This window comes from Pelobates fuscus, chromosome 6 (assembly GCF_036172605.1).
Source record: "Pelobates fuscus isolate aPelFus1 chromosome 6, aPelFus1.pri, whole genome shotgun sequence".
Lineage (NCBI taxonomy): Eukaryota > Metazoa > Chordata > Amphibia > Anura > Pelobatidae > Pelobates > Pelobates fuscus.
This window is the reverse complement of record NC_086322.1, coordinates 288852276-288878408: the sequence shown is the minus strand read 5'-3', so window position 1 is coordinate 288878408 and position 26133 is coordinate 288852276. Positions and strand designations below refer to the sequence as shown.

At 42.7% G+C, this 26133-nt stretch overlaps 1 protein-coding gene across 1 annotated transcript in view; it reads left to right on the top strand.

Annotated features, from left to right (window-relative positions):
* MAP3K3 (mitogen-activated protein kinase kinase kinase 3) overlaps nt 1-26133 on the top strand; it is a 48877-nt gene that overhangs the window by 2177 nt on the left and 20567 nt on the right. The window contains exons 2-3 of the mRNA XM_063459413.1: nt 25539-25660; nt 26039-26079. Of these exons, the coding sequence (XP_063315483.1) occupies nt 25539-25660; nt 26039-26079 (163 nt within the window). The remainder of the gene's footprint in view (nt 1-25538; nt 25661-26038; nt 26080-26133) is intronic.

Genomic DNA, 26133 nt, shown 5'->3' with positions numbered 1-26133 from the left:
TACTGACTGGTTTCCTATGTTTCCCTATATGGGGGACAACTGTCTGCTCTTTGTTGAGGCCCTGAATAAGAGACTACAGTCTGCTCTCCCATAATGTTCTGCCTGCAGGACAAACTGCCCACACTCTTCCATGATGTCCTGCCTGATGGACGACTGTCTCCTACTTTTGCCCCCTCCATGTAGGATAACTGCTCCCATGATTTTATGTTTACATTATATGCCCTGTTGGACCTTGCTTGTTCTGTTGGTTCACTGTGTCTAAGGTAGCGATGAGGTTTTTCTCATTATTTTTTTTTTTTTTTTTTTACACATACTTCATAAAAAATAATATATATTTCCTAACGGAAGCCCTACCCATACACATAGACCCCTCCCCACGCTGGAGCACCTACAGTAGACGTATCCTTTTAAGCTAAACTCTAACCGAATACAATACTTAAGCATCACCTTACCAACAGACCTCACCCAAAGCTACTCCATGAACTATACCCCAATCATACACGACCTCGCCACATGGCAGAACATGTCGATATCCTGGCTAGGCAGACTGGCCTCGGTAAAAATGAATCTCCTCACCAGACTAGTATACTTATTTCAAGCTCTCCCAATCCCACTCTACACCCCAGACTTCAAACAACTACAGACACGAATAGACAAGTTCATATGGTCCAATAGACGCACACGTATAAAGAGGCAAACCCTATACGTACCGAATAGGGCAGGAGGCCTCGGCCTCCCCCACCTCATTCATTACTACCAAGCAGCGCAAATAATGCAAGCCCAGAATCTACACGCCCCTTATGGAGTCAAAAGATGGGTAGACCTCGAGCACGACATATTCGGTAGAGATCACCCATCCCTCTACATCTGGCTACCAAAACAAGCCAGACACCCTATGCCACAGACTACCCCAACGCTGACCAATACAATCAAAATATGGGACAAAGTTGCACACAAAAGTGGCCTAATCGCACCCCTGTCCCCACTCACCCCGATACTCCGCAACACACAATTCCCCCCAGGCATGACACCCAAAGACTTCACGCGCTACGAAGACAACAACCTCACACGCCTATACCACTTCTTCCAGGCCCAGCACATTACTCCATTCTCCGAACTACAGCAAACGACACCGTTCCAAACATTTGACCTATTCAGGCACATACAGATCAAAAGCTTCCTAGCAACACCAGAATACACAAAGGCGGGTACAACGGCACTTACCGCCTTCGAGAAACAATGCATGCAAGCCCCAATTCAGAAGGGACAAATCTCAGCACTTTACACCCACATAATCCAAAACGTCAAAAGTGGAGCTCTCACGTACGTGTCGGCTTGGGAGAGGGACCTGGGCCCAGCAAGGACCCAACAGACTGGGCAGACATATGGGAGGCCACAGCAACTATCTCCATCTGCGTAAATCATAAGGAACAGGCCTACAAAACACTCATGAGATGGTACATCACCCCCCTTAAGCTTAAACAGATGGGCAGGTCGGACACAGACTTGTGCTGGAAGAGATGCGGCCATAAGGGAACCTACCTCCACCAATGGTGGGAATGCCCCCCAATCAAACAAATCTGGCTACAAGTGGCGACCATGTTCTCCAGAATCCTACACACAGACATCCCGCTAAACCCCTGGATCTGGCTGCTATCGAAACCACACGCTGATATACCCAGAGCCCAAAACAAACTGACAGCAAAAATAGCACTAGCAGCCAGACGGGCGATAGCCGAAAAATGGGGTAGCAACGACACACCGACCATGGAGGCAATCAGACGAAAAATAACAGATACAATTAAAATGGACGAATTGTCCGCATTATTACACGATACCACCAAACAATATCACAAAATCTGGGACCCATGGTTCTACAAATACCCAACCTCCACCGGCACACACTGAGCAAGCCACACACCCATCACACCTCGAACTGGGGCACACAAAGCAACCCGAAAACACGCCCCTTTGCGGGCCCCCCCTTTTTTTCTTTTCCTCCCACCCAGACCTACACTGCCATCCGACACCAGGTCCACGCACAAATCACCAGAAACGTACGCATCTAAGACCAACGACAACATGAGAACCCAATATCATCAACAACACACCCACCTCAACGACAAAGGGGAAAAACCAGGAGAGATAACCCAGGACGATACACACCGACCCCCGACCCTCACCACAATTCCCCATACCAAACTAAACAGACAAGGTACGACCAAATCCGCAATTAACCCAACACTCAATGCCCACAACTAAGAGGTACACGGCACACAGACCAAGTCGCACAAAACACCTCAAAATGTAAGCAACATACCGCTACGAGAGGGCACCCCTTCCCCATCTCTTTTACTTCTGTACCCCACCCCAAACCCTAGAAGAAAAAGAAATGCATATTGATATGAGAGTGAAAGAGAATACTTGACATGGAAATGCGTCAAAAATACTAATGAAAAACTTCCACTTGCACGTGGACAGCCAGAACACTATGTACAATAATTGAATGTGATGCAAACCTGTCCCACGACTACTATTCCCCTACTTTCTTTTTGTATCCCCACCCCAAAAACGTACACTATCAAAGATTCAAAATAAAGAATACAAAAAAAAAAATAATAATATATATTTCCTTTCCATACTTGATGAAAGGATTATAATATTAAACTAGAAAAGCTACAATTTCTGGGGAAATTGTGTGAAATGTTCTTGCCTCCACCATTAGATGCGTACGTTTCTGGTGATTTGTGCGTGGACCTGGTGTCAAATGGCAGTGTAGGTCTGGGTGGGAGGGAAAAAAAGGGGGGGGGCAGGCGGCGTGTTTTCGGGTTGGTGGGGTACCCCGTTGGGGGGCTTCGTGTGCCCCGGTTCGAGGTGTGATGGGTGTGTGGCTTGCTCAGTGTGTGCCGGTGGAGGTTGGGTATTCGTAGAACCATGGGTCCCAGATTTTGTGATATTGTTTGGTGGTATCGTGTAATAATGCGGACAATTCGTCCATTTTAATTGTATCTGTTATTTTTCGTCTGATTTATATTGTGAGAATCACAAGACCCAGACCTACATTATGATGCATAGTATGTCTCTGAAGTATTAAAAATGAAGGCACAGTCACAGTTTAGAAATTGCTCTTCAAGTTTGAGCTGGCTAGAGTGAAGTTTCAATGAATGTCAATGGACGGCGTGAGTTGCAAACAAATATTGTGAAAACTATCAGGACTATGGCTTAGTCGTGGACATTCTTAGTGGCAGCAGGGATAGCTGAACGTTTTGATATAAGATTTGTGTAGGTGGGCTTGAAAATGAGGGAGTGGTGGCAGTTTAGAATTCATGTCCTGATTTTTCAGCTTTTGCCAGCTCCCACTCTAGTTTTGAACATTTTGCCATTCATTCCTATGGGACCAATTTCGCCACAAGAACTGCGATATTCCGTGAACCATTTGGCGAAAAGTTCCACAAAGTAATAGCACACCAATCGGGAACAATCCGCACGTTACGGTATATTTTTGTCTATGTAGTGTAAAAACTGTGGTAGAAGTTAGGGTGCCAAATTTGGCTATAATAAGAATAAGAATAATATATATGTGAGATAACATTAAGTGGTCTTGCTATGCAAGAACACTTAAATACAGTTGAGCGGTTAGAGTTGTCGTTTGAGGAAGGTTATGTGATGGCTCCTTCAATATGATGATAACAAAAAAAGCATGAAAAACTTCCATAATTTCTCGATAAAGACTGCTAGAAGATCAGAAGTTGCCACTCTTTTGTAAGCACCAATACAATGAAGCTGATTTTATTTGTATGTGGTGGGTGTTGTTGTTGCTCTAGGCCAGGGGTTCCCAATTAACCTTTTGACATAGTGTATCAACATCGTGAAATCCCCTCCACCCGAAGGGGGGAGGTATGTGTTGGTGTGTCAAGGTGTGTGTATCTCTGTGTCAGTGTGTCTCTGTGTGTATATGTATCTGACACACAGATATACACACTGGCACATAGTGGCACACAGTGACACATGCACACATCTTGACTCACAAATACACACACACACTCAAATACCCACATTGACACACACACACACTGACATACACACACATCAGTACATACAAACACACTGATATACACTGACACATACTGACATACACACACACTCCGATACACACAGTGTCACATACACAAATCTTGACACACTCAGACACACACACACTTTCACTGCCAAACACACATACTCTTTGACAGACACACAGACTCTCACTGACAAACACACATACTCTTTGACAGACACATTCAAACACATACACTCTCACTGACAAGCACACACATACTCTTTGACAGACACACAATCACATACAAACTCCCTAACAGACATGCTCCCTGGGGTCCAATAGGACTGCTGAGCTGCTGGCGTGTGGTCCCTGGGGTCCAGTGGGGCGGCTGGCATGCAGGCGTCAAAGGAACTGAGATCTCCTTGCGTGCCTCTTAGTGATGCCGAAGCCGGAATTACGTCATATTTCGGCTCCGGCATCACTGCTGTGCGCGCGAGGAAGCTGAGCAGTGAGATCACTGCTCCCTTGCCAGTCACGGCCATTTTGTTTTTAGAAATTTTGGCTAAACCCCATTCCCAATTGGGAAACGTTGCTCTAGGCATCTAGAACATGCGCTTGAAATTTAATTAACAGTCTGGCTACTGTTATGTTTGTTTTGTTCTGGAACGTGTGAAGTCTAAATAGGTGAAAGTTCAGTTCAGGATACCAGTGTTAGACATATACTGGCTCAGTTTTCATCCAAATTATGCTTTTCTTTATGGGCGAACAGGCATTTATTATCTCTTGCTTCAATTGGCAATATAATGGCAGGTAATGATTTATGTTGAGAGGTCCCCAGTTGGATTTTAGAATTACTTACTGTAGTTTGAGTTCCAGGAATTCAGAGTAGAGTTCAGAATTGTCAACCTTGATATTTTTCCAAATTGTCCCAAAATCTTAAATTCACTTTGAATTCCCCCCCCCCAAAACAAATCTGTGTTTCTTTTTAGGATCCCTCTCTCATCTAATTAGTTCTCAATTTCAAGTCTTGAATAATATGTGTCCACCTTGTGCAAAAACAACCCTACCTTCCACTGGTTTTCAACAAGAAACTGGTCCAATTGTATCACAGAACACAAGGCTAAATGGGTGCGTTATTAGTCTTACTGATTGCACAAATCTAAACAGACTTGACCTTACTGTCATTACTGTATTACTGCTGTTTTATGGATCAGGCCAATAGCAATATTATGTATGTAATTAAAATATATTCAACTACAGCACTTAATAGCAAACATTATCGGTATCCCCATTATTTCCAATTGTTAACCTTTTCTTTGGGAGAAGCACCTGGAAACTTTATTATCTAGAAATTTGAGCAGTGCAAATATGTCCTTTCTCCATAAGAAATACATTTATCTCCCTGCTTCCACACTACTCTGTGACATCTAGCCATTGGGAAGTAGAAATTTAGTCTTGGTGAGTGTGCCATGGACCGTCCAGGCTTGCAGTGAACAGTAACTTTTAGTCGTGTCCAGTATCAAAGGATTGGGGATGTTGAGCTGCTGATAAACATGTTTAAATTTATACAACTTCCATTCTCCAATCTATATCTTCTGCTTTTATAGTTGTGGTTTGAGTTGGTTGTGAATATGCTTCGATGATCATAACTTTATCTTAATTTCTTTTTTTTATTGAGGTCAGCTCCCATCCATTGTAAATGTCTTTGAGATAGTGGCAACAAATTTATGTGGTCCTTTTTAAAGGTCTAGTTAAAAACGGCATAATCATCATAAATGTGTATTGAAGGGTAGGCCTCTTTGTGAGGATATCTCCAGGAGTTTGATAAAGATGTTATCCGTTATTGGTGATTTGTGATAATTCACTTTGGATTCCTTATTACCTGGCATTACTTGGATACAGGGGATTGGAAAGGAAGTGATCTATTTTGGTGGTAGCCTATCCAAAGCCTACCACTTAATATTTATTTCCCTGTCCGATGATCATTCCATGGTCAATAATGTTAAAAGCTGTGGCAAGATCTAGTCTGATTAGGCCAGTATCCTTCCTTCAATCTTTATCATATGCCATCCCATACATTTTGCAAGAGCAGTTTATGATTAAGACAATGGTTTTTCAGAGCTAGTTACAGGAACGAGCATTTAAGTTTTCATTTATCTTCTTCTCTTTGTGAGCTTAGAATTCAAGATGACTACATCGAGCAGAGCAGTCACTAGTGGTATTCTTCCCCAAATCCAGTCTTTTGCGCTGCATCTGCTCAAATTAATTTTGCCTAAAAACTAAACCAAGAGAGACCAAAAACACAGATTACCCCGTGCTATTGTAGAACCTTTAAGACTTTACATCTGTCTGCATCAGTAGTGATCTTTTTTTGTGACAATCCCTAGAAGTAAGCTATATTCCTAGATCAGTAGGCTTGTCAAGAGGCCTATAATATAAATAAAATATTGTCTGTATGTGTGTGCAACAGCAAATTGGTTTGGACTCCACATTAAACGTATGCATGGTGGACGTTACAAGTAGTGCTTGTAAGCTCTTTGAACAGATTTGCAAAACTACAGAGAATTGGTCAAATACATGTATCTACTATAACTGTGAGAACTACCAGATTTGATAAATGCACAGTGTTATCAAGAAATGAAAAATGGCACAATTTAGAGTTTGTATGAAATATATTTCTAGGTATCTTTAAAGAAACGGAAAAGCTCTTGACAAATCTATGTACGTTAAGGTATCTGCCATTATTTTAGTACCCACATATGTGTTACTTCTGTAATAATAATGATGGTAGTTTTTACCAGTTTTTTTTTTTTCTTGATTGCACCAAAATATTAAACTTTTTGCCACCATTTATTCCTCTTATGTTGATACCGGAGAAACTGACGGAAGCCAAGCACAGAGAGATGGACACAGGTTTCTTCAGGAAGGAAGAGATTCTTTATTGGATCACCGATCGGGACTCAGAGGGACTAGCGTCACCAAAATACAGCAAAGTCTGAGTACTGAATACATAGAGTACATTCCTTATATAGCACTGTAGCTCCTCCCACAATTAACTACACCCACACATACCCTTAACCTATTTAATAAATAGAGTCTAAACTCATCCATCCGGTCTAACCACGTGGCTCATCTGATACAAAGGAGAGGGACGCGTAATTCCAGTTCTTACATTCCTGCACCTGGTCAGTACAGTGATAACAGTATCTTAGCTACGTGTAATTAACTAACTGATACTACAAACACATATACATACATATGCCTTGTGGCAATCTTAGCCTGCTAAACTTGTATTTTACTGGAATTACATCACATTCCCCCCTTTGATGCCTCTGATATTTCACAATTACTTGAGGCATCACTTAACCTTGGTTTGCATATACCTCAGGTTACCATGAACCAGACCAGACTTATCTTATGATGTGAATCTTTTAACACTCATCTTCCTGCATTGGTTCTCCTTGATCTAGAGCCTTATACTTATATATCGCCATTATCTGTGCAGCAGCCTTCCTCTCTGCTATACTTCCTATCAGGCTTTGCACAGACCTAACTACTAAGGGTATAAGACACGGTAGGAGTAGACACAACAGTAAAATCAGTAGGACTCCACCTACCACTGCCTTAAGCCCTCCAAACCACTCATACCAGCTACCAAACCAACTACTTGGATTGTACCCTTTCCATACCTGAGTAGGCACATGCACTAGTTTAACCATATGGCTAGTAAGCTCAGCTATTGCTTGCCCTTCGTCATCTATTTGAAGACAGCAATTGCTCAGGTTAAACTTCCCACATACACCTCCCTCTACTGCCAAAAGGTAATCCAAGGCTAATCTATTTTGGTACACTGCTGTCCTCATCCTGGTATTATGCTTCGCTAGAAGATTGAGTGCTTGTGAGGTCTCATTAGTAATAATCTCAACCACCGCCTGTAATCTTATAATACGGTTGAGCATATAAATTGGGGTTCTATAACCAAAGGTACCATCTTCTGCCCACGTGGCTGGCCCATAATAATCTATGATACGCTGGGGAGGCCATTCATTATCTTCCCAGGTGCCTATCTCTAAGGGTCCCCTTTTCTTCCTATGATTCACATCATACACTTTAACACCTAAAGTCTCACCTGTTTCAATCGGTAACAAGAAGAAGGATGGTTTGAGCATACCCAACACACATGCCCCTTCCCAGTCCTGTGGCAACTCCGAATAGGCTTTCTTACCACAGATCCAGTACAAATTTGCTGGGGCTCTCCAGGTAGATGTGATGGATAAATCAAACCACACATCCTTTAAACTGGCATATCTAGCAAACGGGTTAGATGGTTCTGAGACATTTGAAGCCGACCACCAAGTTGTATTTTTAGTATCATCATCATAAGCTTTTTGCCCTAGACAAGTTAATTCTCCTACAGAAGTATTGTACATTATTCCTTTCCTTGCTATGCAAACATAACCTATGATGGAGGTCTTTAATCTCCACTCAGATTTACCTCTAACACTCAAATGATAATCGGCTTGTGTAGATATTAGTTGGTCAACTGCCTCAGAACCGGACATTACCTCCTTTGCTTCCCAAGGCCATTGGTCTCCCATGTTAGTACCTCCACACACATAGCAGTTGGTAACATTAAGACTACCGGCAATACTTTCAGCTAGGTCAATGAACAGGTTTTTAGCGTTATGGGGGATCTTATTATCTATACTCATCTCTTCATAAAAGGAATGGTATACTTGATGAGTCTGGGAGGATACCGTATCAGTCTCTATTCCTATAAACAATAATGTCCCAGGATCTAAACCCGTCCCGTATATCTGAAACCCAAATAAATTTCCATACTTATCTAGGAACTTGTCGGGGTTATTTATAAGTATATGGACTGGGTTGCATTCCATAGACTTACAATAAGGGCTAGTCGGCAACTTAGTCACTATCATGTCTTTATCTACTGTCTGTCCCCAAGTCGCCCACCCCACACAAGACCAATATGGACAAAAGTTATAGTCTTTATTTGGGCATCTAGGACTCACATATTTATTTTTACTACTGGGACAAATATATTTATCATTAGACCCATACGTCCTCTCCCATCTAAGATCCCCACATACATTCCACGGTTTTCTACCACTTGATATCGCCTTACATGCATCAAATAGCAGAACACCCGAAGAATGTACGGATTCTAACACCGTCTTATTAATTAGGGTCCCCTGAGGATCTCCATTCCTGAGAGTCAACCAAATTGTACGAGGTTGATACTCTGGACTGAAGCACTTAGGTTCTCCTACTCCTAAATGGCACACACTATAGTCTATATTTAGGTATCTACATCTTGATACCTCTCCTTTACATTCGTATTGTGAATGCCAAATTAGGGTTTGGGAAATATGGTTACCTGTTCTCGTAGTCTTAATGCATACCTCACAGCTAGGAGTGTCGGTACCTCTACCTTCCTGAATATAAAAACACATATAAATAAACACAATCAAAAGCACATCTTTCGCCGTCATCCTCAGTCTTCGTCCGTGCGATGGAACCTCAGCTTCCAGGATGTGAGGGCTGCAGGGAATGGAGTTCTGCTCGTCTTCACAGGTGTCCCTTCGAGACTTTCCTGGCTTATACACTATGTGTTGGTAAGCGGACAGGCTTTATTATGGCCTTCTCACTCACACCTGTAACAATAAAATTTGTAATCCACAATAATTCCTCGTTACTCCGACTGAGTAGTGCGTTTCAACCGGATCTTGCAGGGATTCTCTGGATCTGCTGTAATTTGCCAAGAATCGACTGCTGCTGGTTTAACCCTGGAGTGATGTATCCACGGAGTTACTTCGGCTACTTTTATCGCTGTAGGGGTAGACAAAAGAACAACATAAGGACCTCTCCACTTGGGCCCTAACGGTACATTATTCCACTCTTTAATCCACACTTGGTCTCCTGGATGATAACTATGAACAGGGGGATAAATATTCACAGGTAATCTATCTTGTACCCATTTCTGTACCTCCTCCATAGTCTTACCCAACTCTACAACCTGCTGCCGGGTAATTCCTTCTCCCAACTGACTCAAGTCCCCCCTTAAGTTACCAAGTACGGGAGGTGGTCGCCCATACATGATTTCAAAAGGAGAGAGGCCCATCCTTCTGGTAGGGGTACTGCGGATTCGCAATAAAGCTATGGGTAAGAGAACGTTCCACTTAAGTTGGGTTTCCTGACACATTTTAGCCAACTGGTTCTTTATAGTTCTATTCATTCTCTCTACCTTACCAGAACTCTGGGGTCTATATGCAGTATGAAGCCTCCACTTTATACCAAGCATATGAGTCAGTTGTTGTAGGCACTGATGAACAAAAGCTGGACCATTGTCCGATCCTATAGAACAGGGTAGTCCATATCGGGGTATTATTTCTCGTAGCAGGAATCTTACAACTTCTCCTGCTTTCTCTGTACGAGTAGGACATGCTTCTACCCAGCCTGAATAGGTGCACACAATTACCAACAGGTAACGATGTCCACCCGATTTAGGCATTACTGTAAAGTCTATTTGTAGATCGGACATGGGGAGTCCCCCCATAAACTGGACTCCTGGTGGCTTTACTGGTCCTTGTCTTGCATTATTCTTAGCACACGTTACACATCTGCGTACAATGGCCTGAGTCAAGTTGGACAATCTTGGTATGTAGAAATGTTTCCTGAGAGATTCTTCAGTACTGTCTCTCCCAGAATGTGTCCCGTTGTGATAATTTTGGACAATTTCTACCGCTAGTGATGCTGGTATGACTATTCTTCCATCTTCTAGCTGATACCACTTGTTCTCCAAATACTTTCCCGGTTCAGTCTTTAACCACTCCTCTTCTTGAGCTGTATAAACTGGAGTCCATTGGGACAGTGGAGTTGGTATAAGAGCAGCTATATGCCCCACATACTCCTGTCTTCCTGATTCAGCAGCACGCTTAGCTGCACTATCTGCCATCCGATTTCCCTTGGTTACATCACCATCTCCTCTCAGATGCGCTCGACAATGTATGATACCGACTTCTTTCGGCTCCCACACTGCTTCCAATAGTTGTAGGATTTCAGCTGCGTACTTGATTTCTTTGCCTTCTGAATTCAGTAGTCCTCTTTCTTTATACAAAGCTCCGTGGGCATGAGTGGTTAAAAACGCATACTTAGAGTCCGTATAGATATTTACTCTTAAACCTTCAGCCAATTGTAACGCTCGTGTTAGTGCTATTAATTCTGCCTTTTGTGCTGATGTTCCTTTCGCCAGTGGCCGAGCTTCTATCACCTTGTCTATTGTTGTCACTGCATATCCTGCATAGCGGATCCCTTCTTTCACATAACTACTGCCGTCGTTGTAATATTGAACATCGGGGTTCTGGATGGGAAAATCACGAAGATCTGGTCTACTTGAAAATACTTCATCCATTACTTCCAAACAATCATGTTGACTTTCAGTAGGTTGCGGCAAAAGGGTAGCTGGATTTAAGGTGTTTACAGTCTCTAAATGCACTCTTGGGTTTTCACACAACATTGCTTGATACTTGGTCATACGGCTGTTACTAAACCAATGATTTCCTTTGTAATCCAACAACGTCTGTACTGCATGTGGGACTCGTACATAAAGTTCTTGACCCAGAGTGAGTTTATCGGCTTCAGCTACTAGCAGGGCGGCTGCAGCTACGGCTCTTAGACAAGGTGGAAGTCCGCTGGCCACTGCATCCAGTTGCTTAGACATGTAGGCAACAGGTCTTTGCCATGATCCCAAGTACTGTGTCAATACTCCCACAGCCATTCTTCTTTGCTCGTGTACATATAAGTAGAATGGTCGTGTGTGATCAGGTAGACCTAATGCTGGGGCACTCATCAAAGCCTTCTTCACATCTTCAAATGCCGTTTGCTGTTCTTGGGTCCATAAGAAGGGGTCGTGCTCTGTACCTTTGATGGCTGCGTACAGAGGTTTTGCCAGTATCGCATAGCTGGGAATCCATATCCTACAGAAGCCTGCTGCCCCCAAGAATTCTCGCACTTGTCTTCTATTCTTGGGTATTGGTATTTGGCAGACAGCTTCTTTTCTCTCTGGCCCCATAATCCTTTGACCTTCAGAGATATGGAATCCCAGATACTTGACAGTTGGCAAACACAACTGAGCCTTCTTCCTGGACACCTTGTATCCTGCCTTCCAGAGAATATGTAGTAGATCGTGCGTTGCTTGCTGACATTTTTCTTTTGTAACTGCTGCTATCAACAAGTCATCTACATATTGTAACAATACACATTCTCCTGGGATAGACTCGAAATCCAGTAGATCTTGACTTAGAGCTGAACCAAATAGGGTAGGTGAATTTTTAAACCCTTGGGGCAGTCTTGTCCAAGTCATTTGGCGTTTTGAGCCCGTTACAGCGTTCTCCCATTGGAAAGCGAAAATACATTGGCTTTCTGCGGCAATTCGGAGGCAAAAGAAGGCATCTTTGAGATCTAAGACTGTGAAGTAAGTAGCCCCGCCCGGAATTAAAGCAAGCAGGTTATATGGATTGGGTACAACTGGATGTATGCTAACAACCGCATCATTGACTGCTCTTAAGTCCTGTACAGGTCGATACTCATCTGTACCGGGCTTTTGAACAGGCAGCAATGGGGTGTTCCAGGGGGAAGTACAGAATTTTAGGATACCATACCGTATGAACTTATCCAGATAGGATTGGATGTTCTTCTTAGCCTTCTGCGGAATGTGATATTGTCTTAGGCTCACTGGATAAACCCCATGTTTCAGTTCAATTTTTATTGGTGGAATATTGCGGGCCAGTCCTGGTGGGTTGTTCTCTGCCCAAACTCCTGGTATGTTAAACAATGTCTCATCACTCCTAGGGTTTTGGCTAGTCAACACTGTATAAAGTCGCCACTCTTCTTCCTTTGGTACGGATAAAGTCATAATACCTGAAGGTCCATTAAACTTTAAGGATGTTGTTCCATTTGGTAGGAACGTAATCTGCGCTTGTAATTTTGATAGCATATCACGTCCCAGCAATTGGACTGGACATTCAGGCATATAAAGGAATTGGTGTTTTACTACGTGGCCTCCCAATGAACAGAGTCGACTTTTAAGAACCGGTTTTTCAGCACTTCTTCCAGTTGCTCCTATCACAGTAATAGTCCTTCCAGATGGAGGAGCAACTAGATTAGTCACCACTGAATGTTCAGCACCAGTGTCGATCATGAACGCACTCCTTTTCCCCCCTATTGATACATCGACCATAGGCTCCGCTCGACCAAGGGGGATGGAGCCCGGTCGGTATCAATAGTCCTCCATGACAGTGTCAGCCAATCCTACAAAGTCCCTACCTTCTCTATCGCGGGACCTTTGCGCTGCTGGAATATACCTGTCTTCCCTAACACTTCCTCTGTTCCCATTACTCCCTCTATAACCATTACTCCCTCCGGGGCCTCCTCTACCTCTCGCTCTACCTCTAAAGTTTCCGTAGCCTGCCCTGGGTTGGTCTCTCTCGTACTGCTCTCTTTGCGGACATTCGTTCCTCCAATGCCCTTCTTCCTTGCAATACGCGCATTGATCCCTACTCAAAGGCTCCCTACTCCATCTATTATTGCCTCTATCTGGGCCCCGTTTATCTACGCCTGCGATCGCTACCGCTAGCATATCAGCCTTTTTACGCATCTTGCGCTCTTCCTCTTTCTTACTTTCTGTATCCCTGTTCATATAGACCTTATTTGCTACCTCCATTAGTTGGGTGATGGACATACCTGCAAACCCTTCTAACTTTTGTAGCTTGCGCTTAATATCTCCGTATGCTTGGCTGACAAAGGCGGAGTTAACCATTCGGGAATTGTCTGCGTCTTCCGGATTAAAGGGGGTATACAAGCGGTATGCCTCCAATAATCGGTCATAAAAGACACTGGGCGCTTCATCGCTTTTCTGGATCACCTCAACTGTCTTCGACATGTTAATGGCTTTCTTTCCTCCGGCTTTCATGCCAGCAATTATAGCGTCTCTATAGGCTCTGAGTTGAACCATATCAGCACCATTTACGTTCCAATCGGGATCGGTGTTGGGATAGTGTGTCGCGGCCCATGCTGCTGGATTGGCTTGGTTCAAAGCACGGGCTCTATCCTCTAATGCTTTAATGGCTGCTTGATTTATTCTTGTCCTTTCCTCATTGTTAAATAAAGTCATTAGTAACTGCTGGCAATCAGCCCATGTCGGATTATGCGTCTGTACTATTGAGGTGAACAGATCAGTCATAGCTTGTGGTTTCTCAGTATACGAGGAATTATGGGTCTTCCAGTTTAAAAGATCGGTTGTGGTAAATGGGACATATACGAAGACTGGGTCAGCGTGTGCCATTTGACCTGCGGCATCGATATAAGCTGACCCGGGATTCAGACGAAGAGGCATCTGATAGTGCTTTAATTGTTGGGCACCAGTCAACTGTCGGGTTTGGATGGGGCTACGTAGAGAGGCGTCAGTCATGGGTTCCGGTCGGGGAGAGATAGGGTATGGGGATGTGGGAGGTCGGTTTTGGGAAAAGGTCGTAAATAAAACACTTCGAGCCGAGCTAGATGAAGCTTGACCGGAAGTCTGAAGTGGCGCCAAATCAGGATATTCGTTTCTAATGGGGGTGGATTCTGGTTCCGGAAGGGGAGATTTAGTACGAGGGGGGGTGGATCCTGTACTGGAGGAGGAAGCGGAAGTGGATGAGGGTAATGAGGGGAGGGGTGCAGGACTTCCTGCGTTTGCGTCACTTCTTCTTAACGGAAAGTAAGGGGGCGGCAAAGGGATCTCGGACTCAGGGGGCGTGTCCAAAATGGGCCTAACACCAGTCCTAGTGGACGAGCAAGTCCTAGCTACCATGAGGCGACACTGCTCCTCGTGGCATGTCTGGAGCCATTTTGGCGAGTCATTTACGGCCTGTCTCCAACAGTCAATATAAGGAAACTGGCCGTAAAGTTCAGGCCTACCCGATACAGCCACGTGTAAGCGCTGTACCAGAGTTGGATCCAAACTGCCACGTGGCGGCCATGCCGCAACCAAAGTAGGCCACTCCCTAGTACACAAAGTGACCAAACGTACAGGAGACATCTTTACCCCAAAATCACAAACTTTGAATCCCTTTTTAAAATTCTTAACCATACATCCTAAGGGATCCGGAATCGTTGACTGCGACGCACCCATACTTAACAATGGAACGTCGTCGACAACGAATACTATACACGCGTACTATTCAACAGTCACACCCGTTTCCTCTGGCAACAGCACCACGTGGTACGGTTACCAAGTGAAACGTACACAATAACAATAAACACTCAGGGAATTCCCGTACACACACAGCTGTTACACCAGTCACTATATAATCAATATTATGCCCTTTGGCGTAACTATACAGTCACCCACGCTATAATTCTCTATATACGAATTACCCGTCTATAACACACCCCAGTAACATCGTCTTTTACAAATAGCGGTTACAGTACGGTTAGCATAGGTCAAAGCACAAGTTAAGGTCACAATACAATTATTAGTGGTTATGGTGTTAAACATGCAATGGACGACAATGATTAGTACTTATTATATAATGTCAGTAAATATACAGGGTTATGGTACCGTGCACTATAATACAGCAACACACTATTAACACTCTCGCTAGACGGCTGAGCTCGCGCTATCTAACAAGATATACACTTTACTAAAACAATCGTTAACACATTTACAATTCCCAACTAAACTATTGGCCAGTACCTTGAATGGACTACCTAAAACTATATACACCCGTTTTGGTTAGCCACACTGCCCAATCACCACATATATAGCGAGCTAGAGAACCGAATTTACACAGGCGCCTCTTAGTCGCACTATCAAAAGTCTAGTGGGTTCCAAATTTACACGCCTTCCCACTTAGCCCAGATAGGATGAGAACTAGCGAACCGAATTTACACAGGCGCCGCTTAGTCTCCCGGTCCCTCCGACCTAGCGAACGTAATATACACCCTAGAACGCTAGTCTAGACAAGACACCGGTGTCCGGCTAGGGCTATTTACACCAGGACCCCGCCTGACTAACCAAATCAAACGGTCTGACTAAAGAGCGTTCGATCGAGCGGTGCGCCTTCGCTCCTTCCCTCCGACAGAGGGGGCAGATACACAGATTCAAAACCCCTTTGGGCCTACCGCACAATCGGTATACCCCTAGTGGGTCCTGCCGTCTAAAACAGCAGTTGTCTTACCTCCTCGTTCCTGAACCTGAGTTCACACTCATCGACGGGGACACCCCAGCACTTCTCACGTAGAGGCCGATGATCTCCTGGACAACAGACCAGTGGCGCCGAGACGAAGGGAGGTCCACGCAGAAGTTCAGGGGTGCAGCCGTAGAGAACGTGGGCAAAGATAGACCGTCTCACGCCTCTGCCTCTCAGCTACCGTTGAACGATGAGCTTCCCGGCCAATGCACCAAATGATACCGGAGAAACTGACGGAAGCCAAGCACAGAGAGATGGACACAGGTTTCTTCAGGAAGGAAGAGATTCTTTATTGGATCACCGATCGGGACTCAGAGGGACTAGCGTCACCAAAATACAGCAAAGTCTGAGTACTGAATACATAGAGTACATTCCTTATATAGCACTGTAGCTCCTCCCACAATTAACTACACCCACACATACCCTTAACCTATTTAATAAATAGAGTCTAAACTCATCCATCCGGTCTAACCACGTGGCTCATCTGATACAAAGGAGAGGGACGCGTAATTCCAGTTCTTACATTCCTGCACCTGGTCAGTACAGTGATAACAGTATCTTAGCTACGTGTAATTAACTAACTGATACTACAAACACATATACATACATATGCCTTGTGGCAATCTTAGCCTGCTAAACTTGTATTTTACTGGAATTACATCACAATGTTTCTTTGCTTTTTTTTTTTCTTCCTCCCAGATGAATATACCATAGATCACATTTGCATTTGAAGGATTTTTTTTTTATTAGTTAAAAAGATTGAAAGCTCATTATCCATTACAGAACATTTGGCAGTGGCTAAAAAAATGTCAGAAAAACATCAAAATTATTAATAAAAAAAAAAAATTAAGAAGCACCAACGGGGAACAGGAAAATTAAATGGCGCAAAAGGCAGAGTAAAGAATATTTAGGTGCAAATATTATTTGCTCCCAAATAACCCTACATAAGGCTAGTCTAGATCAGGGCCGGGCACAAAGCAGATGACCTGATATTTTCACCACGCACCTATAAAGCTTTCTTATCATTGTTTTAAAGTGCCTTTTTAAGTCAGGATCACATATTTTGATATGCCTCATGTAATAACTTCAGAACTTAAAACGGCTTTTATTTGAGAGTAACTTGCTTTTTGCACTGGGCAGATAGGCCACAGATCATGAATACGCTGGCAGATAAACACTCTGATTTATAAAACTAGGAATGGAAAGTCAAGTTTAAATTCCTTATTAGGATTTTCGTGTGATTCTCCTGAATTGGCATGGTATAAAAAGAAACTCCAAGACACAAATCGTGTATAGTTTCTAGTAAACCACTTTAAAGAGGCATTGTTGGCAGGATTTTACACACCATTTTAAATGCATTGTATGAATAACTAATAAATGTACCATAATAAAAAAATAAAAAACATTGTTTAAACTTTCTAAAATCGTACAATATTTTATCTCTCCGTTGCAGTTCACTTATTATATGTGATGAGTGGACCTGTTCAATATGTTGAAAGCATGCTATCTTTCCTTTATTATTTTACACCATGATACTGTTTGCCAATGGGCCTGAGAAGGTCAACCCCCCCCCCCCCCATTTTTGACTGGTTTTGCACTGATTGTCTTCTTTAGTAGAATAAGGGATGGGGATCTGGGAGGCCCGGGACTTGGTATGCATTCTTTCACACTATTTATTGCGTGTATTAGATGTACTGACTCCCCCTCAACTCTTCCTTTTTATCATAAAGGAGAGCATGATGGAGACCGGTGATTTTTCTTGCTCTTATTGTTAAGATCAAAATTAAGAAAAGTTGATTTTAACTGTTTAGTAGGTACGTCGCTAATTTATATCTTTACTATAACGCCCTAATTTGGTATCGCTATAAATGGCAATCACACAAAAATAATGATACCAAATTAGGGAGCCATTTATTTTAAATGCAGCCTTCTGTCTATTTACAGACATAGCATCCGTCCCTCAAGCGAAAAAAGTTTGCTGAAACCAAGCTCCCTGTGGCCCAATTTACAGTTAACTTGGTTGATCTTTCTCTCTAAGTTGTGTGCTGGCATGGAGTGGTGTATGCACAAGTTGGATAGACCGTGGACAGCAATTGAGCAAGTAAAATTTATCCTGTGATGTCACTCCACAATGTGACAGATCGGTAGGTGCAGAGATTTTTTTTGTAAATCTCTGTAATTCTAAGTCACTCTGGACAGTGATACATAGGGACCAGAGTACTCCACCCCAACATCTCGAATGAAAAAAAAAAATCACAATGAAGTTGTTATGGTTTGATGAGGTCCCAGGCAGATGACGAACGGTTTAACCCCAAACTCTGCAAAATGTCATACCATCGCTCTGCCCAGCAACTTTCTCTGAAGGTCCGAGAATTGAATCAGGAAACCTCTAACCAGGCACCACTGACGCTGTTTTACTAGCGTTTCACTAGCTCCTTATTCAGAAAAGTAAATGAAAATGATACGTACCTTTTTCATTCACTTTTCTTATTTAGGGATCTAGGGAGAGGACCTGCATAATAAATGGAGGGGTTGGGTGAACGGTTGCCAACTTGCAGATTTGGGGTTTAAAGTAGCCTGATCAAGGCATACTTACCTTACCTTGAAAAAAGAAAAAAAAAAAGTGCTCTGGAGTTGTGCCATTTCTCCCAGCTGTAAATAGTGGAGAAACGGATATTGTCTATGGAGGATCCCACAGTTTTGAGGCATCCTTCATAGAGATCAGTATTCCTGGCAGATATAGCACCGGGAGCTGAAAAGGACCCACTGGATGCTTCGTGGTGGCGATGCAAAGGACAGCTTCTCCTGGGCCACCACACTGCAGAAGGTGACAGAGCTACTTTAAACCATTCAATAACAATTTAATACTTATGGTAAGACCGTACCCAGGACCTCCACTCGTTAAAATAACTTAATTGAGATGATGTTGTGGTAGTGTCCTTTTAAAGGTACATTCTAGCAGCTGGATATTACTGGACAGCATTAATTGGCTTAGACAGTGTAACAGAGCTTCCTGTACCCTGGCTGGGAACCTCTGCCAAGGACAGCTTCCTTACTGGAACAGGGGGCAAACAGCAGCACCTCTGCCCACAATCGCTGTGGCTTGACTGGGGCACTGGAACCACTCCTTCCTGGAGCCGAATGGGGAATTAGCTCTAGTCCTTACAAGGACTTTCCCTGTTCTATCCCCTGCAAGCTGGAACAGCAGACACAGGAGTAAATCTTCTTTCCCTCCAATAACAGGACGACACACAGTTTTGGAGTGTAAGCTGGAATATATTTTAATGGAGCCGCACTTGGCCTTATATGACAATCCCAATACAAGGCCCACACGGACCTTGTTGGGGACAGGGACACAAACTTGCAAACCAATAATAACACATTTACAATGTAAGGCACTCCCACACATGACACACAATCCCTCCCCTCTGCTTGGGAGATAATTGGATCAGTAACTGTACTAATTCTAATCCAATTATCTCAAGCACAGAAAAAGCATACATTTCTAAAAAGTCCCAAACGTACCCCAAAACACATGATATCCCCACAAATGTTACATCTCCTGATAGCCCTGGTCTGGGTGACCAACATATCAAAACATCACGCAGATCAGTTCAGGGGTTCAGGAATTTTGTGGAAGTCATAATTTTGATCGACCGTGCACATGGTCCTATGCCCAAAACAGTTTCATGAAAACGGTCAGTCAAGTTTAATAGTATTTTACAGATTTCCCTGCAGGGCCCATAGTCTGTGGGCGGGAGGCTGGCAAGCAAGCTCCTCCAGTAGCTGTGGCAAACTCACTTGTAGAGGGGAGTTTGTCACAGACTGCTAGAGGTAGGTTAGCCCTGAATTGTCAGCCAATCAGTGTCATCCAGGTTGGCCACATTGACAGTCTTAATTCTCTGTTATCCATATGGCTGAGTTGGGGGGCGATCGCTGGTCTCATAGAAAAGCCTGGTTTATACGAAATTGTTACTAAATGGTTTGATATTAAAGGTAAACTGTCATAATATTTTATATGTGTGTGTGTGTCCCTGTATTTACCAAACCTATAGTTATGAGGTGTGAATATTACAATTAAATGTGGAAATCTATCCCTATTTATATTGTAATATTATGTAGCGCCTCCATCTTGGCTTCCTGTCAATCATTGTAATAAGGTCCTTTGTACTCTGCAGTTCGGAGAAGAGGGGAATTAAAAACAGTGGGGTCATGTATTAACAGAAATTACGGCGCAAAGTTTTAAAAAAGTGTAGCAAACCCAAGGAACATTTTATTCTTTTTCCATGGCAACTACTGTATTTCTAGAACTTTGCCCCAGGTCTGGTGTTGTGGTTTGGCATTCTGGAGCTATTGCCGCTGCGCCTCCCGCAACGTCATATGGCTCTCAAACTGGTGGCCACTCCAATGTTACTCATAGAGGAGCTTTGGAAAGTGATATGCGGTGAGCACTGCACATGGGCCAAATGCATCGCATAGGAAAGCATTGAATTCAGTACTTTTCATTGAGCTTCTGCGTCACGTGAAAGAGTTTTACTCTTTTATTAGAGGTGGTTTTAACCCTGCAATGTTAACATTCCCATTTAAAAAAAAAAAAAAAAAAAGCTGCAATGTTTTACATAGCAGGGTTAAAACTAAAGACCACTGCACCCACTTTAGTGATCCTTTAAATTTGAGATTGAATTGAATCTTCACTTTAGTAAATAACAGTGGTTGTGTGTAGATTGTGTACAAGCATGTGGTTTTGTAATAATTGTGATATGTTGTGATTTGTCACTGTGTGATTATATAGCTTGTCTGTGACATTCTGTGTGTGTGTAGGCATGTCACTGTAATTATATAGCTTGTCTGTGACTTTCTGTGTGTACAGGCATGTCATGGTGTGATTATATAGCTTGTCTGTGACTTTCTGTGTGTGTACAGGCATGTCACTGTGTGATTATATAGATTGTCTGTGAAATTCTGTGTGTGTAGGCATGTCACTGTAATTACATAGCTTGTCTGTGACATTGTGTGTGTACAGGCATGTCACTGTGTAATTATATAGCTTGTCTGTGACATTCTGTGTGTACAGGCATGTCACTGTGTGATTTATATAGCTTGTCTGTGACATTCTGTGTGTTTAGGCATGTCACTGATTATATAGCTTGTCTCTGACATTCTGTGTGTGTAGGCATGTCACGGTGTAATTATATTATATAGTTGCCTGTGACATTCTGTGTGTACAGGCATGTCACTGTGTGATTATATAGCTTGTCTGTGACATTCTGTGTGTACAAGCATGTCATGGTGTAATTATATAGCTTGTCTGTGACATTCTGTGTGTGTACAGGCATGTCACTGTGTAATAATATAGTTGTCTGTGACATTGTGTGTGTACAGGCATGTTACTGTGTGATTATATAGCTTGTCTGTGACATTCTGTGTGTACAGGCATGTCACGGTGTGATTATATAGCTTGTCTGTGACATTCTGTGTGTTTACGCATGTCACTGATTATATAGCTTGTCTGTGACATTCTGTGTGTTTACGCATGTCACTGATTATATAGCTTGTCTGTGACATTCTGTGTGTTTACGCATGTCACAGTGTAATTATATTATATAGTTGCCTGTGACATTCTGAGTTTACAGACATGTAACTGGGATTATATAGCTTGTCTGTGACATTCTCTGTGTGTACAGGCATGTCACTGTGTAATAATATAGTTGTCTGTGACATTGTGTGTGTGTACCGGCATGTCACTGTGTGATTATATAGATTGTCTGTGAAATTCTGTGTGTACAGGCATGTCACGGTGTGATTATATAGCTTGTCTGTGACATTCTGTGTGTTTACGCATGTCACTGATTATATAGCTTGTCTGTGACATTCTGTGTGTTTACGCATGTCACTGATTATATAGCTTGTCTGTGACATTCTGTGTGTTTACGCATGTCACTGATTATATAGCTTGTCTGTGACATTCTGTGTGTTTACGCATGTCACTGATTAAATAGCTTGTCTGTGACATTCTGTGTGTTTACGCATGTCACTGATTATATAGCTTGTCTGTGACATTCTGTGTGTTTAGGCATGTCACGGTGTAATTATATTATATAGTTGCCTGTGACATTCTGTGTGTTTAGGCATGTCACGGTGTAATTTGGCTTGTCTGTGACATTCTGTGTGTACAAGCATGTCATGGTGCAATTATATAGCTTGTCTGTGACATTCTGTGTGTGTACAGGCATATCACTGTGTAATAATATAGTTGTCTGTGACTTTCTGTGTGTATACCGGCATGTCACGGTATGATTATATAGCTTGTCTGTGACATTGTGTGTGATATAGCTTGTCTGTGACATTCTGTGTGTGTACAGGCATGTCACAGTGTAATTCTATAGCTTGTCTGACATTCTGTGTGCACAGGCATGTCAAGGTGTAATTAATATAGTTTGTGACATTCTGTGTGTGCAGGCATGTCACGGTGTAATCTTATAGTTTGTCTGTGAGATTCTGTGTGTTTAGGCATGTCACGGTGTAATTATATAGTTTGTCTGTGACATTATGTGTGTACAGGCATGTCACTGTGTGATTACATAGCTTGTCTGTGACATTCTGTGTGTGTAGGCATGTCACGGTGTAATCATATAGCTTGTCTGTGACTTTCTGTGTGTGTACAGGCATGTCACTGTGTGATTATATAGCTTGTCTGTGACATTCTGTGTGTACAGGCATGTCCCTGTGTGATTATATAGCTTGTCTGTGACATTCTGTGTTTGTACAGGCATGTCACTGTGTGATTATATAGCTTGTCTGTGACATTCTGTGTGTACAGGCATGTCATTGTGTGATTATATAGCTTGTCTGTGACATTCTGTGTTTGTACAGGCATGTCACTGTGTGATTATATAGCTTGTCTGTGACATTCTGTGTGTACAGGCTGCTGTCTCACTCTCTCTCTGTGATTCTGTTTTTTGTGCTCGTGTCATTTCCTTCCCCTATCCACAGAACTTGTACAAGACGTTGTGTCATAGCTGCTGGGAAATGTGTGCAACTCAAGTGCTTTTAAGCCCAAACTATAAAACTTGGCTTGTGCTGGAGTAATTACAGGCTGTCTTATTAATTTCCTAATGAGTGAAAGGTAGAATATTGTGCGTGTAGGGTTGTTGTTGTTTTTTTACATGTTGTGGGAAGAATCCTGTAACTTTTTTATTTTAATTAATGAGACAAAAATAAACCAATGTTAAATTCTCATTTGACTGTGGTGTTTCTCAAAACTGTCCTGTAAACATCTGACCTGTATTCCCAAGAGTATTCCGTAAACCCAGCTTGGGTGCTAGTCCTCTGAAAGGCTTGAATGTAAGGATGCTGAGGTACATTGGACCCTGCATGGATCAGGGCAAAGTCTGTAGAGAGCTTTGATTCCTTGATATCTTGGTACTTGGTGTGGCATATGAGTGCTGTACAGAACATGGAGCTTCCAAACACTTGTCTGCTGAAGGGTACCATGGTACGTGGTATGTGACACTGGATCTCCTGAGGTTGAGCCTTATAGTCCTATGCATCACCTGCCGGCCTTGATGCCTAAAGCTCGGATGTGTTAAGAGTGGTGCTGTAAGAAAGTAAATGATTATAAATGTGTTGCTAAAATAACTATTTATTCAAAATGTCCACTTGTCATCATTTCGGTGCTTATCAAGCTACTCTTTGACAATTTTGCGGGCTTAAGAGCTGAATTCTGACCATTTCAAATTTAAGATAAATTACGTAGTTTGAAAATAAGTTTACAGCGTGAAAAGTGAGAAATATTTATTATATCGTTACAATGGCACCTGTCAAGGGGTGGTATATATTAGGCAGCAAATAAACAGTCAGTTATTGAATTTTCTGTGTTGGAAGCAGAAAAAATGGGCAAGTGAAAGAATCTGAGTGACTTTGACAAGGGACAAATAGTGATGGCTAGACAACTGGGTCAGAGCATCTAGAAAAAACCTGCAAGTCTTTTGTGTTGTTTTCGGTTTGCAGTGGTCAGTACCTACCAAAAGTAATGCAGGGAAGGTCAACCGATGAACCGGCAGTGTTGAGTGTTGTGGGTGTCGAAGGCTCATTGATGCACTTAGAGAGCAAAGGCTAACATGTCTGGTCCTATCACACAGAAGAGCTATTGTAGCTCAAATTGCTGAAAAACGTAGTGCTGGTCATGATAGAAAGGCGTCAGAAAGCACAGTGCGTCGCAGTTTGCTGCATATGGGACTGCGTAGCTGCAGACTGGTCAGAGTGCCCACGATGACCACTGTCCACCACCGAATGTTCCTTCAATGGAGACGCGAGAGTCAGAACTGGACCATGGAGCAATGGAAGAAGGTTGCCTGGTTTGATGAATCACATCTTTAAGATCAGGTGGATGACCAGGTGTGTGTGCGTTACCTAGGGGAGAGATGGCAGCGGGATGCACTATGGCAAGTCGGTGGAGGCAGTGTTATGCTCTGGGAAATGTTCTGCTGGGAGACCTTGGGTCCTGACATTTATCTTGATGTTACTTTGAGACGTACCACCTACCTACAAATTATTGCAGACCATGCACACCCCATTCATGGAAATTGTGTTTTCTGATGGCATTGGACTCTTTCAGCAGGATAATGCACCCTGCCACACTACTTACATTGTTTAGGAATGGTTTGAGGACAATAACAGAGTTTAAGGTGTTTCCTTGGCCTTCAAATCCCCCAGATCTCAATCTGATTGAGCACCTGTGGGATGTGCTGAGACAACAAATCAGATCCATGGAGGCCCCACCTCGCAACTTGCAGGACTGAAAAGATCTGCTGCTGATGTCTTGGTGTCAGATACCACAGGACATGTTCATATTAGACAGCTGGTTTTAATGTTGAGGCTGATTAATTTAATTTTGTGGGCAGAAATGGGCATGTAGGAAATAATTTCTGTTATTTTTCCAACTTGGCCAGCCCAATATTACAAGTTTGACTTTTAGCTTGTGAACATTACAACCCATGGTCTGTCTGGGTCTTTCTTTTATGTCTTTGACTTTTAGTTTGCCACAATGGATACAATGGTGCAAAGACTTGATTTACTTGTATTGTAGTTTTTAAAACCATACACCTAGCTCTGTCCGCACTGTAGTACCCCTCTAGTATAATCTGTGAAAGCAAGGATTGCCCAAGTTGCTATTAATTCAGGTATGTTTCTTTTGAGCTGGCTAGAGTCAAACAATCTGATGTCTTTGTTTCTATTTTCTACTGCAGACGAGCAAGAAGCCTTGAAGTCCATTATGAAGGACTTGGTTGCCCTTCAAATGGGTCGACGACATCGAATGCCGGGGATTGAAGGGGTGAAGACAAAAGCCAGCAACCTGCCCAACAAACAGGTCAGTTTTGTTTTACCAACTGGACATCTATGTACATGTTAGTGCAGTAATGCATCACTTCAGGTGGCCATAGTACAAGACCAGTCATTTTAAGAAACTATCCTACATTTTATTGTTCCCCTACCATTTTTATTTTTGAGGCAGGTTCTTCACACTCAGAAAAAGGTGAATGTAATAACTGTTTGTTTAATTCAATCAAAAAAGTGAAACTATATATAGACTAGCCGGTTTGGAATTTCACCATTTAGAAACGTTTAGCTATCTTATAATTTTTGCCAAATGTCCCAGCTGTATTTTCTCAAGCACATTTGAAGGAAATAGTTGTTATGGTGGATATCCAATATTTAACTATTTTCCCCCTTTTTCTTTTGTTTTTAGAATGATGTTCGGATAAAGTTTGAATACAATGGAGAGAGGAGGTGAGTGTTAGCCTGTGTCCTTTTATCACTTACCCAGGTAGAAAATAGTTTTTT